The following is a 20,528-nucleotide window of genomic DNA, read 5'->3' as shown; positions in this document are numbered from 1 at the left end:
TCCTGTTTATAGCTGCATCTGCTATTCTGTACAGACCTCTGCTTCTTTGAGAAGATCCACATCGTGGAACACATTTCATTGTAGCTCATTGATGCATCAAAACATCTTCAATTATTGGGGTAGTTATTGAGAGATGGGTGTGACCAGGATGAGCAGAGAAACTCCATTCTCCAGTATACTTAGTGTTATGGGAACCTCGACACCCACTTTAACATGGACACAATGCTTCTGTTTAACATCTGACTTGTAAAGGTGGCACATCCAGCAAAGAAAGAACTTTGCATTTCTACCAATCCTAAAAGAAACTGGGCATTCTAAAGATTGTTACAACAAATTACTACTTTTAAAATGTAACCGCTGTTGTACGACAGGGAGATTGACACTAATTTGCTTGGAGCGCTGAAACTAATGAAATATTTTTTCTTAATAACATTGGTTAAGATAGAATGTACGTAGTAATAGAACTCTTATTTCTTTCTGTCACTGTTACTATCAATCCTGCCATCTCTCACTCGCACTCTGTGTGTGCCAACCCAAATTGTTATTTCTAAGAACTCAAACCATGACATTCTGATTTAGACAAGTGCTATAAATTGAGTCAAACAGAAACTCTTTTATTTCACTTAGCACGAAGGGGATGTTTCAGTTGTATCATGTGTTAATTTATTTTTCCTCTGCTATTAGATTTCTCACTCCAATTTTCTCCCTTTATGATATCATTATTATGTCCTTTACCTTCAGTTTTTGTTTTCCTCCTCCTAGTTCCCTCATTTGCTCATCGCATCTTTTTAACCTTTAGTAATTAGCTAGTTCTGAATGCTGAATGCTACACCATGTCAGTTTGATCTGTCTTTCCATTCCCAGGTCTTTATTGAAAAGTGCATCTTGCTGAGGGCTGAATCACACCTCATTTCAAGACTTCACGTCATGGCATGTTATCTGTTAACTCCTGTATGGTACCTAGTCTCCTACTACATCTTAACCTTGTCTCCAACAGATACATCCATTATAGACCTGCAAAGACCAACCCTAAGCTATTCTGTACATTCACTTCAGACAACTCCATGTTAATTTCTTTTTTGCATAATTTGATTCAATTTGTACATCTCTATGACTCTATTAGATTCTACATGTTTCATTTATTTTGCAATCTTCCATGTTCTCTCACAGGCCAAGTCAATTTCTCAAGTAATCCAGAAGTTCAGACTAATTCTTTGGAAATACAGGCTTAAATCCACTAGAGTAGCTTTTATCGAGTTTCAGTAATGGTGCCGTAACACTATTGATTGGTGTAAAATCCCTTGTGGGTTGCTAATCTCCTTCAGGGAGGAACATTTAACATCCTTAATTGGTATGACTGGTATGTATGACTGCAGGCAATCGCAATGTGGCGGAGTCTACACTGCCTGCTGAAATGGTACAGCAAGCCTTAGTTCAAGAGCATTGAATGATTGGCAAATATACTCATCTTGTCGGCAGCATCCATGACCCATGAAATAATGAAGTCAAAAAGATGGTATAAGCTCAGAAGCTGCGAGATAAGGCATACAGATATGGTTTCATCCGCATTTGTATTTAAGACATCATACGTTTGATGAGTAATTTAATTGCAAAACCTTCAGAAATTTGGGATCCTGCAATGTATAATTGATATCCTGTTATCCATTGTGGTTTTCTATGAAGCTGAGTTTTGGAACTGAAGCATTACAGTGCCATTGCTGGTGGGATGGTATCATTGCAAGTGTAGTTTATACTAGAAATGCAGACGTGTTGATTTACACTGGATAATGTTGACAAAGGATAGGGTAAATAGACAAGGTCTTATCCCTGGGGTGGGGGAGTCCAGAACTAGAGGACATAGGTTTAGGGTGAGAGGGGGAAGATTTAAAAGGGACCTCGGGGGCAACTTCTTCACACAGGGTGGTGTATGTATGGAATGAGCTGTCAGAGGAAGTTGTGGAGGCTGGTACAATTACAGCATTTAAAAGGCATTTGGATGGCTATATGAATAGGAAGGGTTTAGAGGGATATGGGCCAAATGCTGGCAAATGGGATGAGATTAGGTTAGGATATCTGGTTGGCATGGATGAGTTGGACCGAAGGGTCTGTTTCCATGCTGTACATCTCTGACTCTGAGACAGATGTGTAGCAACATGAAGTTTGATCTTGTAGGCAGATTATTGCATTTTAAATCTTGAAAATAGTTCCTTTATGCAACAGTATTATCAAGAGTTGAAACTGACTTGAAAACTAATATTACTATTTTCTTGTTTGATCCTCATTGTGGTTCTCAAATTATTTGTCATTTCATTGACATTACTGACTTCATGTAAAGGCAAGAATCAGAACTTTCATTGGGTGATTATCTGTTGACCGAAACCACCACCCTGAATGTCTCTCTGTTTGAGCTTCTCTGCTTAAACTTTGCAGAGGTTGGTAGATATAATGGATGTTCTAAAGATATTTGTTTGTTTGTATTCTTCCAGCAAGGAGATTTTTGTGATAATGTGCCATGATTTATATGAAATTTATTGCCCATAGCCAAGCATGTGGGGGTGCCCATTATCCAAAGTGTCTCTTTCACCATATATCTAATCGGCTTGATTGGAAGAACCTTCTTGTTTACTCCTGTCCTTCACTGCTGAAACCTTAGTGACAAATTTATTGAGATAAATGGAGACAACCTTTTGTAGTAATGTTGCTAAAGAAATTAGAACTTGTTGTTAAATTCCATCAACTCAAACTGCAGACCGTATTATTATTTGGAGTGAAAACCTTGGTTTTTTTTTTATAAGTTTCTTCAATATTAAACAATTATCTGTGTTTGGATGTGGAGGTTAAAGACCTAACAACTTGATTTTGATTATACGTTACACACTACGTCAGCTGAAAAGTCAAAATAATTGTGCTGTTTTGTTTCCTAATTTGGCAGAAAGAACATTGCATTCTTAGCTATGTGACCAGAGAAGGGGAAGAAGAATAGTTTGGTGCATTTGCCTTTTATAAAACTATCTGGCATTTGATGTAACATGCTCAGATGCATGTACTTAGTATCCAGTTTCAATGCTTAGAACTTCCAAAAGGCTGAGGGAAGTGAAATCCATATACATTTACAAATCCGCTACATCCTTTCCCATCCTGACTGAGTTTCACTATTAAGTTACTACGCAAGCTGTAAGCGAATTATCAGATGCTATTCTTTTTGAACTGTATCAAATCAAAGATTTGGAGGCCAGTAGCTGGTTTGTTTTGCCTCCTTCTCCTTCAAATGTTACCCACTTCATTCGTTTTCTCTGTTCCTGTTCTGTTTTGTTCTTCACACAGAAACTCCCAGTGAGGTCTCATTTTGCAAATGTTGGCAGTCCCATATGACTCTTCTCTCCCCACACCTGAATTCCCCCAAAAAATTACTATTCCATAAATGTGAAGCTAAATGAACAGAAGGGAATTGCATTTCTGTGGTTAGCTTCATTATTATGTCTTATTGTCAGTATACATTTCAGTGACATGCCTATGATATCATCACTATCATAGCCTTAAAGTTGAGGGGATGAAATTCTCAGACTCCATCTTACTTTTGATTCAGTTGTAACATGTCACCTCACTGAAAACCACCTCTGTAACTCGATAGTTTAATGTTAGCCCACACTTGTGTGCCTAAAAAATGTAAAGTTTGTACATGATCGTTTGTTGGATTCTTCAATACCACAGTAAGCATTCCCAGTTTCTTGTGTTACAGGAGCACTGCATCAGGTTAAAAAAAAAACACCCTGTGGGAGCCAGACACTCACCAGACCTCAAAACGTGTCTCTGTATTTTGCAGCCAAGGTTTTACTTGGAAAGTGTAGTTATCATTGTAAGGAAACCAGTGTACACAAACTGAATACAGCCACCAGGCAATGGCCAGGTCTGTTTGCATAGAACGTGGAACATTACAGAGCAGTACAGGCCCTTCGGCCCTCAATATTGCGCCGACCTGTGGAACCAATCTGAAGCCGATCTATTATTATTCCGTTTTCATCCATATGATTATCCAATGACCATTTAAATGCCATTAAAGTTGACAAGTCTTCTACTACAGTTGCAGGCAGGGCAATCCACGCCCCTACTACTCTGAGTAAAGAAATCTCCTCTAACATCTGTCCTATATCTATCACCCCTCAATTTAAAGCTGTGTCTCCTCGTGCTAGCCATCACAATCTGAGAAAAAAGGCTCTCACTGTCCACCCTGTCTAACCCTCTGATTATCTTGTGTGTCTTAATTAAGTCGTCTCTCAACCTCCTTCTCTCTAACGAAAACAGCCTCAAGTCCCTCAGCCTTTCCCCCTAAGACCTTCCCTCCATACCAGGCAACATCCTAGTAAATCTCCTCTGAACCCTTTCCAAAGCTTCCACATCCATCCTATAATGCGATGACCAGAACTGTTCACAATATTCCAAGTGCAGCCGCATCAGAGATTTGTACAGCTGCAACATGACCTCATGGCTCGGAAACTCAATCGCTCGCTTAGTAAAAGTTAACACACCGTATGCCGCCTTAACAACCCTTTCAACTTGGGTGGCAACTTTCAGGGATCTATGGACATGGACATAGAGATCTCTCGGCTTTTTTACACTGCCAAGAATCTTGCCGTCAGCCCAGTACTCTGCATTCCTGTTGCTCCTTCCAAAGTGAATCACCTCACATTTTTCCATGTTAAACTCCATTTATCACCTCTCAACCTAACTCTGCAACTTATCTATGTGCCTCTGTAACCTGCAACATCCTTCAGCACTATCCACAACTCCACTGACCTTAGTGTCATCCGCAAATTTACTAACCCATCCTTCTATGCCCTCATCCAGGTCATTTACTAAAATGACAAACAGCAGTTAACCATCAACACCATCCGCTGTCATCTTTCAGCGAGCCAATTTCCAATCCAAACTGCTAAATTTTGTGCAATAACCTACCACGGGGAACCTTATCAAACGCCCTACTAAAATCCATATACACCACATCAACCACTTTACCCTCCATTTGTTTGGCCACCTTCTCAAAGAACAGCACCAGGGACCTGGGTTCGATGCCAGCATCAGGCGACTGTCTGTATGGAGTTCGCACGTTCTCCCCGTGTCTGTGTGGGTTTCCTCCGGGTGCTTCGGTTTCCTCCCACAGTCCAAAGATGTACAGATTAGGTGAACTGGTCGTGCTAAATTGCCTGTAGAGTTAGCTGCACTAGTTAGGGGGAATGGGTCTGAGTGGGTTACTCTTCGGAGGGTCGGTGTGGACTAGTTGGGCCGAAGGGCCTGTTTCCACACTGTATGGAATCTAATCTAGTCTAATCTAAACTCAATAAGATTTGTGAGGCACTACCTACCCTTCACACAACTGTATTTACTACACCTAATCAACGTATTCCTTTCTAGATGATTATAAATCCTGCCTCTTACAACCTTTTCCAACACTTTACTCACAATCAAAGTAAGACTCTCAGGTCTATTATTACCAGAGTTGTCTCTTGTCCCCTTGTTCAAGAAGGGATGTACTCTAGTTATTCTTTTATTCCTGATAGGAAGCTTTAGGGTCTTCCTTGATCCTATCTGCCAATGGTTTCACATGTCCCCTCCTGGCTCTTAATTTTCTTTATTAGGTCTTTCGTGGCTAGCTTGTAACTCTCAAGTGCCCTAACTTAACCATCACATCTCATCCTAATATAAGCCGCCACCTTCCTTTTGACAAGAGATTCACCTTTTTTTAGTAAACCATGGCTCCGTCACTTGACCACTTCCTCCCTGCCTGACAGGTACATACTTATCAAGGACACACAGTAGCTGTTCCTTGGGTAAGCTCCACATTTCAATTGTGCCCATACCTTGAAGTTTTCTTCCCCATCCTATGCATCCAAAATCTTACCTAATTGCATCATCATTGCTGGAAAAGCCCTACAGGTCTGGCAGCATCTGTGGAGAGAAATCAGAGCTAATGTTTCCGGTTGAGTGACCCTTCCTCGGTTCTGATTAACTCTGATTTCTCTCCATAGATGCTGCCAGATCTGCAGGGCTTTTCCAACAATTTCTGGTTTTGTTTCCAGTATTACAATTGAGGTGAAATGTGTCCTTAGTCAGTATTAATATACCTTTAATAATAATAATATGTGTACATTTGATAATACTTTTCAATTTTTACCATGAGCAAAAAAACACAGCTATCCCTCCAACATGGAGCTGCTGTGTGTCTGCAATTGTGCACTGACTGCTAATACAGAATGGGCCCTGGTGTATACATCCATTCTATACTGAACCACCATACGGTACATTCCTGCACTGAGTCTCACTGGGGCAATTTCAGGCTGAATTTATTTTTCTGCTTTGGAACTAGAACTCTGAAGCAAGTGCAACTAGAATTTGGTGTTCAATTTTAAATCTGACTTCAGTGTAAACAGAGCATTGCTCCTAAATGTAAGCATGTTTTGCCAGCTTGATGTTCAACCAAGAATGCAGAAAATACATTTTGGCAATTACGTGCACATTTTGACCAGAATTCACTTCATGGGGCTTCCTCTCTCACTTCCATGCTGTTCTTGTCCCTGTCAGAATCTGCAGCAACGTACGGTACGCTGGGAAACTGTTTACCGTACTAAAAATAAATTAAAATGGTGTTAATATCCAGTAGAGCTAATAGCTATTTTGGAACTTGAACTACAAATCTAGGGAAGGTATTAGACCTCAGTGAACCCTGGGAAGTCACAGGGAAGCATTGGTTTAATATGCATTTGTAAAGCTTGCTACTGACAATTTCTTCATGATGCATGAGAAACACATAGAGTCATACTGCACGGAAACAGACCCTTCAGTCCAACTCATTTGAGCTGATCAGACATCCCAATCTGACCTAGTCCTATTTGCCAGCATTTGGCTCATATCCCTCTTAAACCCTTCCTATTTATATACCCACCCAAATGTCTTTTAAATGTCGTAATTGTACCAGCCTCCACCATTCTTCTGGCATCTCATTCCACACACACGTCACTGTCTGCATGAAAAAGGTACCCCTCAAGTCCTTTGTAAATCTTTCCCCTCTCACCTTAAACACGTGTCGTCTGGTTTTGGACTCCTCATCGTGGGAAAAAGACCTTGGCTAATCACACTATCCATGTCCCTCAAGATTTTATAAACTTCTCTAAGGCTACCCCTCAGCCTCCAACACTCCCAAGGAAAGTAACCTCAGCCTCTCCGTAGACCCAAACCCTCTAGTCCTGGCAACATCCTTGTGAAGCCTCTCCAGTTTAACAACATCTTTCCCATACAATGGTGACCAGAATTGTAGGCAGTACTGTAAACGTGACCTCACTAATGCCCTGTACAGCGGCAATGACATCCTAACTCCTGTACTGAATGCATTAACTGGTAAAGGCAAGCCTGTCAAATGTCTTCTTCACCACCCTGTCTACCTATGACTCCAATCTCATGGTATTGAGCACCTGCATCCCAAGGTCTTTGTTCGGCAACACTCCCTAGGAGACTACCATTAAGTGTATAAGTCCTGCCTTGTTTGCCTTACCAAAGTGCAACACCTCACATTTATCTAAATTAAATTCCATCTGCCACTTCAGAACCCAATGACCCATCTGATCAAGGTCCCTTTGTACTTTGAGTTAACTTGCACTAATTTTGGTGACATCTACAAGCTCACTAACCATACCTCCTATATTCACATCCAAATCATTCACATGATGAACAGCATTGGACCCAGCATTGATCCTTGATGCACGCCACCGGTCACGGGTCTCTAGTCTGGAAAAACAAAACTCCGTCACCAACCTCTGTCAGCTACCTTCAAGCTGATTGTGTATCCAGTTCGCCATCTCTTCCAGATCCCATGTGATCAATCCTTACTAATCAGTCCACCACGTGGAACCTTGTTGAATGCTTTCCTAAAGTTTATACAGACCATTTCCACCACTCTGCCTTCCTCCATCTGCTTTGTCACCTCTTCAAAAAAACTGAATTATCAACTTTTGACACACAGCCATGCTGACTATCCCTAACCAGTCCTTGCATTTCCAAATGAAGGCAAGTCTTGCCCCTTACAATCCCCACCAACAACTTATCCACCACATATGTAAGGCACACTGGTCTACTTCCCTGGCTTTTCCTATAGCCTTTCTTAAGGTATGACATTAGCCAACCTCGAGTCTTCGGCACCTCACCTTTGGCTGTTGATGAGTCAAATATCACAGTGAGGGGCATAACAATCTCTTCTCTAGCCTCCCAAAGAGTTCTGAGAAACACCTGATCAGATCCCAGGGATTTATCTACCTTTTGTGTTTTAGGACCTCCAGCACTACTACTCAAAGTCACAGACATATACGGTATGGAATCATAACCTTTGGTCCAACTCATCCACACTGACCAGATATCCTCAAGACAATCACTATTTATTTCCCCAAGTCCCCTGGCTTCCAGGTCTTTCTCCACAATCAATAGTGATGCAAAATACTTACTTACTATCTTAGCCATCTCTTGTCATTCAAAATGTAGATGGCCACGTTAATCTTTGAGGCCCTAAAGGGGGGGGAGGGGTGGGTGGGGGGTGCGTGAGGTGGTGTGTCCAGAACCAGAGGTCACAGGCAAAAGTATGGGGTAGGCTATTTAGGACTGAGTGAGGAGTGAGCGTGTGGAAGTCTCTGTCAAAGAAAGCAGTTGAAGCCCAAACATGGAATGTTTTCAAGCAGTTAGATAATGTTCTTAGGGCTGAGGGGCTCAGAGGGTATGGGGAAAAGGAAGAAAAGGGCACTGAGTTGGATAATCAGCCATGATCGTATTAAATAGCAGATCAGGCTTGAAGGTCCAAAAGGCCTATTTCATCTACAGAAAACCAGTATGATAAGGAAATAACTCTGCAAAACAATTAGCAAGCTCCAAATTTTTAAAACCCTTGGGACACTAATCTTGCTAATTCCAATGCAGTGAGACAGCCTACTTATCAGAGGACCTCTTTTATCGAAATCGAAACTGTTGCAATTAAAATCCTTTTCTTTTCCCCCCTCCTCCAAGCCTTTGATATTTGAAATATTTTTGCATCACCAAGATTTTCCAGATCTTTGTTGTGATCAGATTGGATTATCACACATCAGTGAATATTCCTGCAAAGCACTAGACCAGAATACGAAGCCGAAATGGAATTTTAGCTCATTGAGCAGTTCAGTGTGATGCATTTTCTAATTTTTGTTGTTCACAAAGAGAGCTCTGAAGTCCATTGCCTTGAATTTATAACTTTTACTCGACATTGTTATTTGTTGTCTGTGCAAAGAAGGATTTGAAGATTCATATCTAGATTTGAATTTGATAAACATCATCAAAAACTTGGAAAATAACGTATGGTAGAACAATTTACTGCTATCATTTATCTAACTGACCAAACTATGCATTAAATAAGCACTCTGGCGATACACAGTTTGATTGTGCAGGTCGATGAGTTAAAGATATGTTTCATCTAATAGGAATAAGTACAATAGGTATAAAATAGGTTGCAGTTGTAATTTGCACAAACCAGATCTCTCTAATTGTAATTCACAAGATATTCGTTTGGGTTCAGTGTCACTGATTACTCCCATTGGCGATCCCTGTATCTTTTGTTCAGAAATGCACTAAATGGTTAACATGATAATGTGGTCCAGGTTATGATCTGAACAATTCTTTGCATGTGCTATCACATATACTTTTCCAATCACCAGCTAACAATATCTGAAATCTGGCCGGATATGAACTATTCAGGCATTATATTGTGCAGACAGCAAATGGCCATATAGGGTAACTTATTTATTCCAATCAACTTCATCTCCTCTTATGGCACATATTTCTCACTTTTGTTGTTCATACTGAAGTGATTTGTTGTCTAACAATCATTCATTTCACTTGAATGATTTTCTTTTTCACCTAGCAGCTGTGTAAAGTGAGGCTAACTTTCTCATTTTCCTCATTAAATGCATGTCAGCTCGAACAGTGCTCACCACCCTCTCAACAGACCTCCCAACATAGAGTTCTGGAGATGTACAGCATGGAAACAGACCCTTCGGTCCAATTCGTCCATGCCAACCTGATATCCTAAATTAATCTAGTCCCATTTGCCAGCATTTAGGTTGTTGGTCTTTCTACTCCTCCTGCCCAAAAGGAAGTTTGATCATACATGATCGCTCTTTCATGGTCTGGGATCAACCAGAATAGCCACTAATCAAGTCTGCTTGGCAGAAATCCTGAATTGCAGTGAGAAGGACTTGTTATAATTTCCTACATTGTTTCTTTTAAAATTTTACAAGAACAAGGCAAACAGGGAGTTGAGAAACGTTTTAATAATATAAATCTAAACACACTTACAGATGTGAGAAATGAAATGGAAAATATGACCACCATTATTGATGCTTGCAGTGCACCTTTACTGCAGTAAAACTTTACAGGGCATTATGAAAGTAAATATGAAAATGAGCCTCATGAGACATTAGAAATGATGATCAAATAGTTGTTCAAAGAGACAGGTTTTAAGGACTGTCCTAAAGGAAGAAAGTGAAGTAGAAAGGTGTAAGGAGTGAATCTCGGAGATAAAGGTTTAGATCATGGAAGGCACAGCCATTGGTGGTGCAATTTAAGTTGAAAATAATGAAAACTGTAGAATTAAATGAGTTCCGAAAAGTTTGGAGGGTGGTGGGGCTGGGGAAAATTACAGAAGTAGGGAGGGGTGAGGATAAAGGCAAGAAGTTAACATTTCAATTTATAATGGACGTTTTGTTAAATTAAGTTGGGCACGGATCAGCCGTGAGTTGAAAAGGTTCACAGGGCTAAGTTCGGCTCCTTTGTTTTCATTTACCAGCTTATGAGTTCTCAGGCATTGCAGATTACAGGTACACGGCACTTGTGCCTATATTGAGAGTCTTAATTTGGATGACGCTACACTTGAGTAACCTTGGCTTCCAGTTCTTGCTTGACATAATGACCACTATTATGATGATGTCAATTACAGATGCCCTTCAATGGAGTTGGAACTAGCTGTCAGTCACAGTCTGTATATGTGTGTACGAAGCAGAAGCATTGAAACATGCCTTCTATAGTCTTATTCATAATGCTGCTGACTGGTCTGTTAACTGAAGGCTCTGTAACACTAAACTTAGTTGGCTGCATTTGATTTATAGCAAGTGGAGTGTAATGAGATGCACGTGGATACCTCGTATGGATTTTCCAAGCAGCTGTCAAATTACTTGCATTCTGGTTTATACTTTAAATAGGATGCCCTGTTCTGTACGGTATGTTTTCTGTGACACAGATGCAGGGTGACATTCCACAGCATTCAATTTTACCCAGCCTCTCTAGGAACTAGGCTGCAAAGACAGAAAGGGATGCAAACCATATTCCCAGTATGGTTGGAAACTCCGTGTGCTCCTAGTTACTTAATTATTATTGGGTTCTGGTTGGTCTTGGATGTTTCAGTAATTGAATAGTTGACTGTTAATTGGCAACTTGGGATAATATATCTACTCCAAGTGCTGTGAGCCATTCCCAGACTTATAGTTAAACATTTGATTTGATGTAAGAACAATTTGTTTTATTTCATTGAAGAGAATAAAAAAGAACATTGAACATCTTATCAATGTGTATCTGGCATCAGCAGTGTATAAACTTTTAGTCTCTTCGATTTATACAAAGAAGCTTCTTGGATCACTCATTCAGTCTGAATAGCTTTTCCTGTTAATTTGTCTTCATTCTAAAGTGACATTAATAGACCTGGTCAGCTTTAGATTGCAGTCAAGTTGTGATCTGACTTTAAACAGGGTTGTAGATGCTCGAGAGCTCTCTTTAGGACAGGACAGGTCAGGTCTGACATCCTACTCTTTGCCGTGACGGCTTAGTAGCTTTCTAAATAATGTCTTTGGATTTAAGCACTGGTTTTCCCCACCTCCCAGCATTTCCAAATATCGACTGGAAATACTATAGGTTGAGTAGTTTAGATGGGTCAGTTTTTGTCCAATGTGTGCAGGAGGGTTTCCTGACATAGTATGTAGACAGACCAACAAGGGGCAAGGCGACATTGGGTTTGGTACTTGGTAAGGAACCCAGCCAAATGTTAGATTTGGAGATTTGATAGTGATCACAATTTGGTTATGTTTAGCGATAGAAAGGGTTGGGCATATACCGCAGGGCAAGAGTTATAGTTGGGGGAAAGGCAATTATGATGCGATGAGGCAAGATTTAGGATGCATAGGATGGTGAAGGAAACTGCAGGGAATGGGCACAATTGAAATGTGGAGCTTATTCAAAGAATGGCTACTGCGTGTCCTTGGTAAGTATGGACCTGTCAGGCATGGAGGAAGTGGTCGAGTAGGGGTGCCGTAGTTTACTAAAGAAGTTGCATCTCTTGTCAAGAGGAAGAAGGTGGCTTATGTTAGGATGAGATGTGGTGGCTTAGGTAGGGAGCTTGAGAGTTGCAAGTTAGCTTTCTCTTTAGGTATTTTCTGGCTAAGGACAGCCAGGAGTGGACATGAGAAGTTGTTGGCAAATAGGATCAAGGAAAATCCTAAAGTTTTCTGTAGGAATATCAGGAATTAAAGAATGGCCCAAATCTTACTCTAGTCAATCAAGGACAGTAATGGGAAGTTGTGCATGGAGTCCGAGGAGTTAGGAGAAGCACTATATGAATATTCTTCGCCAGTATTCACACTGGAAAAAGACAATGTTGTCAAGGAGAATACGGAGATATAGGCGACCAAATTGGACAGGATTGAGGTTCACAAGGATGGAGTGTTAGCAATTCTGGAAAGTGTGAAAATAGGTAGGTCCTCTGGGCCGGATGGGATTTATCCTAGGATTCTCTGGGAAGCCAGGGAGGAGATTGCTGAGCCTTTGGTTTTGATCTTTATGTTGTTATTGTCTACAAGAATAGTGGCAGAAGACTGGAGGATAGCAAATGTAGTCCCCTTGTTCAAGGAGGGGTGCAGAGACTATTCTGGTAATTATAGACCAGTGAACCTTCCTTCGGATGTGGATAGAAAGAGGATATATCATCTAGAAAGGAATAAGCTGATTAGGCATAGTTAACAGTTTTGTGAAGGGTAGGTCATGCTTCTCAAACCTTTTTGAGTTCTTTGAAAAGGTGACCAAATAGATTGTTGAGGGTAAACTGGGGTTGATGTGGTGGATATGGATTTTAGTAAGGTCTTTGATAAGGTCCCCACGGTAAACTATTGCACAAAATATGGAGGCATAGGGCTGAAGGTGATTGTGGTTTGGATCAGAAATTGGCTACCTGAAAGAGGGTGGTGGTTGATGGGAAATGTTAATCCTGGAGTTCAGTTATTAGTGGTGTACTGCAAGGATCGGTTTTGGGTCCACTGCTGTTTGTCATTTTAACAAATAACCTGGATGAGGGTGTAGACGGATGGGATTAGTAAATTTGCAGATGACACTAAGGTCAGTGGAGTTGTGGATAATGCCGAAGGATGTTGCAGGTTACAGAAGGACATGGATAAGCTGCAGTGCTGGGATGAGAGGTGGCAAATGGAGTTTAATGTGAAAAAGTGTGACGTGATTCATTTTGGGAAGGCGCAACAGGAATAAAGAGTCCTGGGCTAATGGTAAAATTCTTGGCATTGTAAACAATCAGAGAGATCTCAGTGTCTATAGATCCCTGAAAGTTGCCACCCAGGTTGATAGGGTTGTTAAGACGGCATACAGTGTGTTAGCTTTTCTACAAAATGGGATTGAGTTTCAGAGCCACGAGGTCATGTTGCAGCATTACAAAACTCTGGTATGGCTGCACTTGGAGTATTACACACAGTTCTGGTCACCGCATTATAGGAAGGATGTGGAAGCTTTGGAAAGGTTTCAGAGGAGATTTACTAGGATGCTTACTAGGAGAGAAAGTCTTACGAGGAAAGGCTGAAGGACTTGAGACTGTTTTTCGTTAGAAGATTGAGAGGTGACTTCATTGAGACATATAAGATGATCAGTGGGTTAGGTAGGGTGGACAGGGAGATCCTCTTTCCTCGGATGGTGATGGGTAGCACAAGAGAACATGGGTTTCAATTGAGGGGTGATGGCTATAGGATAGATGTCAGAGTAGTAGGGGCGTGGAACACCCTGCCTGCAACTTGCCAACTTTAAGGGCATTTAAATGGTCATTGGATAAACTATGCATGAAATTTGAATGGTGTAGAACAGGTGGGCTTCAGATTGGTTCCATAGATCAGTGCAACATTGAGGGCTGAAGGGCCTGTACTGCGCTGTAATGTTCTCTGTTCTCTATGTTCTATTTCGATGAGAGTTCTATTGTGAGTGACCACTCGCAGTAAATTTTATCGGCATGAATAGCTTCTTCAGAATCCCTCAAATTTATGTTTAGGCAAAAATTAAATGTGGGCTTGAACCGCTGCTGTTCGTGCTATTTTGCTTAACATTTATTTCTCATTCTTGGCTGGTTGGTGAATCACTTGGTGTGGGAAGCTGAATCCCAGCCTCCTGCACCAACCATTGTTTTTGAGTCCAGATTCTAGGTTGTGTCCTAGCAGAGCGCTGCCATGGATCGTGAAGGCTGAGGACGAGACAGTGTAGAGAAAGGGAGCTGATGGCATGAGGGTGAGATTCAAGGTGTGTCTATAGAACAAGCTCAGCTGTCAAATCAAAGCAAAATACTGTGCATTTTAGAAATCTGAAACAAATACACAGTGCTGGAGAAATTCAGGAACTCTCATGACACCTGTGGAGAGAGAAATAGAGTTAACATTTCAAGTCTGGTATGACTTTTTCAGAACTCTTCTGAGTTTCAGTGTTAAAGACTGTTTTATTGGACTTTAAACTTTTAATCTCTCTCCACAGATGCTGCCAGTACTGCTGAGTTTCTTCAGCATTCTCTGTAATTGTTGTAAATTCAGCTTTCTTGTCCAGCCAACACTTTGATATGTCAGAGAGTTAGAATATTGCAGTTGATCTAATTGATACAAACTGAAGAAGTTGCTAAAAACTCTGGAAGCTACTTTAGCTATTCAGCCTTCAGCCGGGATGCTTCAAATCTACTGATACGTTCAACACAATATGGAGCAGCTCCCTTGGGCTCAATGGTTGCTTTTATTTTGTCAGTGATTATTTGAATGTTTTCCTTATGGGTCAACAATAATAGATTAATCCCAATTACCTTTAAACCCTTTGATGGTGAAGGCAGTGACCATGAAACCTGTGTGTTCCAATACCCTGCTTGATTATTAATTCAAACTCGTTTGCCACTGTTTGGCATGTCTCGTTTACCAGATTAAGCTCCAGAAGGTGGAGGGAATATTTGAGGGAAAAGCTTCCATTTTCACATTGCATTTCTCACAATCGCCAGACAGCATAAAGCTGTCCCACAAATGAATCACTTTTGAAGTGGGGGTAGTCACTGCAGGAAAGGTAAAGTTGCCATAGTCCTACCAGACCGTAGGGCTGCTCGCTCTCTTTTTAGAGAGAGATGACTGATGGTGGTTTAACCTGAGGATCACCACGTCTCGGGCAAGGGGAGAGGTTGAGAAAGAGAGTTCTTCACAGTAACCTCAGCCAGTGCGGGGATTGATTCGGCACTCTTGACAACTTTAGCATCACAAATCGCTGTCCAATTGAGCTAACGTCCACTGCTATTTGTGGAGAAGCTCATATCAATAAATGGGGAAGGATGGGAGAATGTTCAGGCGTGTCATAAATGCTGCAAGGATTGAGCTGTGCTGAATGAACTGTTTCAAAACTGTATTTTCTGTATAGTGTAGCAGAATGGTTGGTTTATATTGATCTTGTAAGGAGTTACTATACTCTGAGCATGTTTGCATAACCTCTCCAACATTCTTTCACTTATTCACTTGTTCCTTTTTCTCTTGCAGCACTGGAGTGTGTTTAAAGAGGTGACAGAAGTTTTCATTCTTGTCCCTGCTTTGCTTGGTCTGAAGGGCAACTTGGAAATGACCCTTGCCTCCAGACTCTCCACTGCGGTGAGTAACAAAATATTAAAAGCATCTTGTTCAAGTCCACCATCAGTGAGCTGTCTGGCTTCAGCCTTTTCCTGGGGATTGGTCAGTGTTTTTTTTTTCAATTACTTTGTTTCACTAGTTCACATTTGTGAAATTTGTCAGCTTTCTCATACATCAGCTAGTGGGCTTAGGGTGTTTGGTGGTCCAAACCCAATCAAAGTGTCAGCTTGTTTGTAATTCAAACTTGGAATTCAACGATGTCTTGATTTCTGTCAACATGCCTCATCCTGATGAAAGTGAAGGTCAAACTTGATCATCATCTCTTCATGAAGAGAACACTGAAAGTAGGCCAGCCCTATACTTGTGTTTATAATCTGGATTCCGTTCTGGTGAAGTTAGACTCTGAAATAATTCCTAAGGAAAATACCAGCTTGGTTGCCCCAGTGTCATCAGTCCAAAGCCAATTGTTCCCTTTTCAAATGGGCACAAGTGATGGGGAGCATCACAATAAAACAAAGGAGCCGTCTAAATGTATACGATACAATAACTGGTGTCTGTCCCATTCTGTGGTGTTCACTGGAGATGGAAGGCCACGAACCCACCAGCAGAGGCTCTCATCACAAGCAAGGCTGCGACAGAAAGGCAGGCAGCTATGAGACATGAGCAGCCGGGAGCTATAGCTGACCATCTTGGCCTGTTCCAAAGGCTGACACACAAGGAGCACTCTTGACTTTCCTGCTATCAGTGCCTACTTCACGTGTAGTTAGAGTTTCAAAGGGAATCCGGTTTTCTCGTACAGATAAATTCAGAGCCACTTTTTTTTTAAAAAAAAGTTTAAGCTCTTCATGATTACGTTAGGTGCTTTAAGTTGCCCATCAGATCTTTCAAAATGCTAAGACTGTGAAATTGGCTCTTCTGTGCATTTTGCAATGTCGTCTTGCTTCTGAGCATGTCTTTAAATTTTTGAAGAAACTTGACTTTTTCGCATCAACCAGCTGAATAACACATTTTAGTTTTATGTGCACTGGTAATTTACCAATAATTCCCAATCGTGATGGGATAAATGTATGCTTACAAGTGGGATTTAAATCTCTGTATATTTTCTGTTTCAGTTAACCAATTAGTTGATTTCTTACAGTTTCTTTATTTCTTGTACTTCATGCTGATGATGCTGACTTGTGCTGGCATTTCATTTGGTAAAACAGCACTCCAATAACCAAATACCCTCCTTCATAAAGAGACATATCAGCAGATACGAAGATACGCATACGCGCACACAGTTATTCCAGAGTGAATAGACAACAGCCAGGACTACCAACTCTGGCTGACTAAACCTCCATCACCACCACTCCCAGGAATCATGCTAGTGGTACCACATCTAAGTGCAGTGTCCCTAGAGCTGCCCGAACTAAAATTCACTAATTCAGGACACTGTTTGTAGGGGTGAAGTCTGAGATCTTTGTCACAAGCACCAATGTATTTACGTGCTAGGCAATCACTCCAGTTCCTTTTAGCCTGTAGTATATTTTTGTATTTTTTTAAAACACTTTAAAATTATTTTTTATTATGCATAGAAGTAACACGGGCTGCTGGTTGGATTTATTGTACTGCTTGGACAGACTTTGCACGATCAAGCAGAGTTTTGTTTAACTGTCTGGACACCTTCCAGTGGGCATTATGTTTCATTTGTTTTACTTTCCAACGAACAGACCTGATCATCACCAGCCGGAACTCCTTCCAAAACCAATTCCTGCCAGTGCCTAAATAGAAGTGAATATAGCATTGTTGCAAAAAAGACCCAAGTGTTCAGATATCTACCAAAGATTGATGTTTTGTCTCAAACACAACCTGAAAAAAATGTTGAATTGACCCAAGATCTTATCAGCATTGATGGTCTTGGCTCAGTCCCTGTCTTTGATTCATGTCAAAACAACCTGAACCTGCACATCAAGGCCATTGAATGGTCATCTTCAGTACAAATACGCAATTGTGTTGATTTGGTCAGATTTGTCATTCGTTCTTTCCAAGAAAGTGAAGAAGACTTCCATTTAATCATTAGACATCTCGAAGCATTTACACCCAGCAAAGTACGTTTCAAAAATTACTCATGCTCCTGTAACATTATTAATTTACAATCCAGTCACTCAATCAACATTAACTCAACAAAAACTTTGTAAGTAATGCCAATTAAATACATTTTACTTTTTAAATTGTTCACCGGGTGTGAGCACCAGCAAGGCATGCATTGATTGTGAATCACTAATTGCCCTTGAGAAAGTGGTGCTGAGTAAAAAGTGAGGTCTGCAGATGCTGGAGATCAGAGCTGAAAATGTGTTGCTGGTTAAAGCACAGCAGGTCAGGCAGCATCCAAGGAACAGGAAATTCGACGTTTCGGGCCAGAGCCCTTCATCAGGAAACTGATGAAGGGCTCTGGCCCGAAACGTCAAATTTCCTGTTCCTTGGATGCTGCCTGACCTGCTGTGCTTTAACCAGCAACACATTTTCAGCAAAGTGGCGCTGAGCCAACTTCCCTATGTCCATGTAGTGTAGGTTCTTTTAGGGAGGGATTTCCAAGTATTTAACCCAGCAACACTGAAGGAGTAGTAATGGAGTCCCAAGTCAGGATGGTGTGTCACCTGAGAGGGAATTGCAAGTCAGCTGCCCTTTTTATTCCTGTTGATGGAGGTCACTGGTTTGGCAGGTGCTGTTAAAGGAGCTGTGGCAAGTTGTAGCAATGCATCCTGTCAGTTGGTGCACACTCCTGTGTGTGTGTGTGTGTGTGTGTTCGTTCAACAGAATGAATGCTTAAGATGGTGGATGAGGTTCTAATAATGTGGACTACTTTGTCCTGGTTAATTTTCAGCATCTTGACTGTTCTTGCATCCATTGTCATTCCATCACACCCTGAACTGTACCTTAAAGTTTGCTGACAGGTTTTGGGGAGTCAGGAGGTGAACTATTTGCTCCAGAATTCCAAGCTTCTGACCTGCACTGCCTATCATCATATTTATGTGGCTTGTCTAGTTCAGTTTATAGTCGATGGTAACACTCAGGGCATTGGTACTTGATGTAAATGTGCATTTATGTAATGCCCTTCACGATCTCACTGTGCTCCAAAGTGTTTTAGAATCATTGCATTATGTTTGAAATGAGGTCATTACATCCTAATGTTTCCTCCACATCTTTTAAAACTTTTGTCTCTGGATCTTTGAAATTAGCAAATAGATCACCAGTATTGACATCCCAAATTTGTGAACTTAGTAGGCCATTAACCATTTTGTGCAAGGCCGTGTTTACTGTCACTTCTACTGGTGATGCTGGGTGATAGGGAGATTTATATTTCCTGAGAGTGTAGTGAATAATGTCCAGCTTTGTTGGGGTTGTGTACTGGAAATCAATCCCCACTCTTCCTGGAGTTGTCCCAAAAGTTACAGCTTTAATAGTAGTGTGCAGAATTCCCCAATTAACCTATCCTGTTAGACCTAGGTTGACCGAAAGCATGGATCAGATTTCTGTACTTCACCGGAATGACTATTTATTCCAAATAAAATAAATCTAGCTACAGTAAATAATAATGAACTGTTTTGATGTATAATTCTTATTCTCCTTCTAAAATCACCCTGCACATGCATAGAGACAGACAAAAAATACGGGCAGTGGCATGGACTGAGGTTAAAAACTGGAAAGGCAGTTGTGCACATAGTTCACTGAGATGATTCATTTGGCTTGCCTGGAGTTGCTACTCCTCGATCTCTCTCTTCTCCAGGTACTTTTCCTTCTTGCAGGAGGCGCAGAGTGAATGGTTCACACTCAAAGTCTTTGACTTTTATTGGTTAAAAGTAACAGTTTTACAACAAGTGGTGAGGGAAAATTCACTAATTTTCTTCAGGCTTTAGGTTTTTTTTACTGTATAGAGAAAGGCAGCACTCCCTTACCAGAGCTCCAAATCTTCTGTCTAAATCATTCGCACCCCTTAAACTGTGTTGGTAGCTGGAAGCTAATCAGGTATTTCTTGGCAAGCAGTAGGCCTTTGACATCAATCTATCATCACTTCGCAGACCAATCATCTACTTGTTGCTAGCAGAATCTCCCCTGGCAATAACCTTTCCCTGCTGCTTGAATAAGTTGCAGTGTAAACGTCGCTTACAATGACAGTCAATCAACTGCTTTTAAAAAGAGCAGCAGTCCCTTCCACAATCCTTGTGTTTATTTTAAAGTTGCCTTTTTCTGTTATAGTCCATATTCAAAAATATAGAAAAATAATCTTTACAAGCATTCCTCCCAATTATTAACTGACTTATCGATTTTAATTGTAAGCAAGGAGTTTCCAGATACATAATCTGTATTTTCAGGACCCCTCACCCAGGAAATTTATGAAATGTCAACTGAATGACAATCTTTTGAAGTAGTATGTGGTAACTGGAAGGGGAACATTGCCGAAAAAGAATTCATACTCTGCATTTTCTTTACAAATTTGCTGGTTTAATATGAAATAGTAGGGAATCTCCTTTGAAGTCTCTGAAATCTCTTTGAAGAAATGGGGAGTTGTGCATACTAGTCTCATTAACA

At 40.9% G+C, this 20,528-nt stretch overlaps 1 protein-coding gene across 4 annotated transcripts in view; it reads left to right on the top strand.

Moving 5' to 3' along the window:
- The window catches only part of LOC132828349 (solute carrier family 41 member 1-like), a 60,271-nt gene that overhangs the window by 19,636 nt on the left and 20,107 nt on the right, over positions 1–20,528 (top strand). For all 4 annotated transcript variants that reach the window (XM_060845375.1, XM_060845374.1, XM_060845376.1 and 1 more), the window contains exon 3: positions 15,873–15,980. In XM_060845375.1, coding sequence (XP_060701358.1) covers positions 15,873–15,980 — 108 coding nt within the window. The remainder of the gene's footprint in view (positions 1–15,872; positions 15,981–20,528) is intronic.

Source organism: Hemiscyllium ocellatum, chromosome 26 (genome assembly GCF_020745735.1).
Source record: "Hemiscyllium ocellatum isolate sHemOce1 chromosome 26, sHemOce1.pat.X.cur, whole genome shotgun sequence".
Taxonomy (NCBI): Eukaryota; Metazoa; Chordata; class Chondrichthyes; order Orectolobiformes; family Hemiscylliidae; genus Hemiscyllium; species Hemiscyllium ocellatum.
The sequence above is the reverse complement of the archived record's forward strand: the minus strand, read 5'-3'. Positions and strand labels throughout refer to the sequence as shown.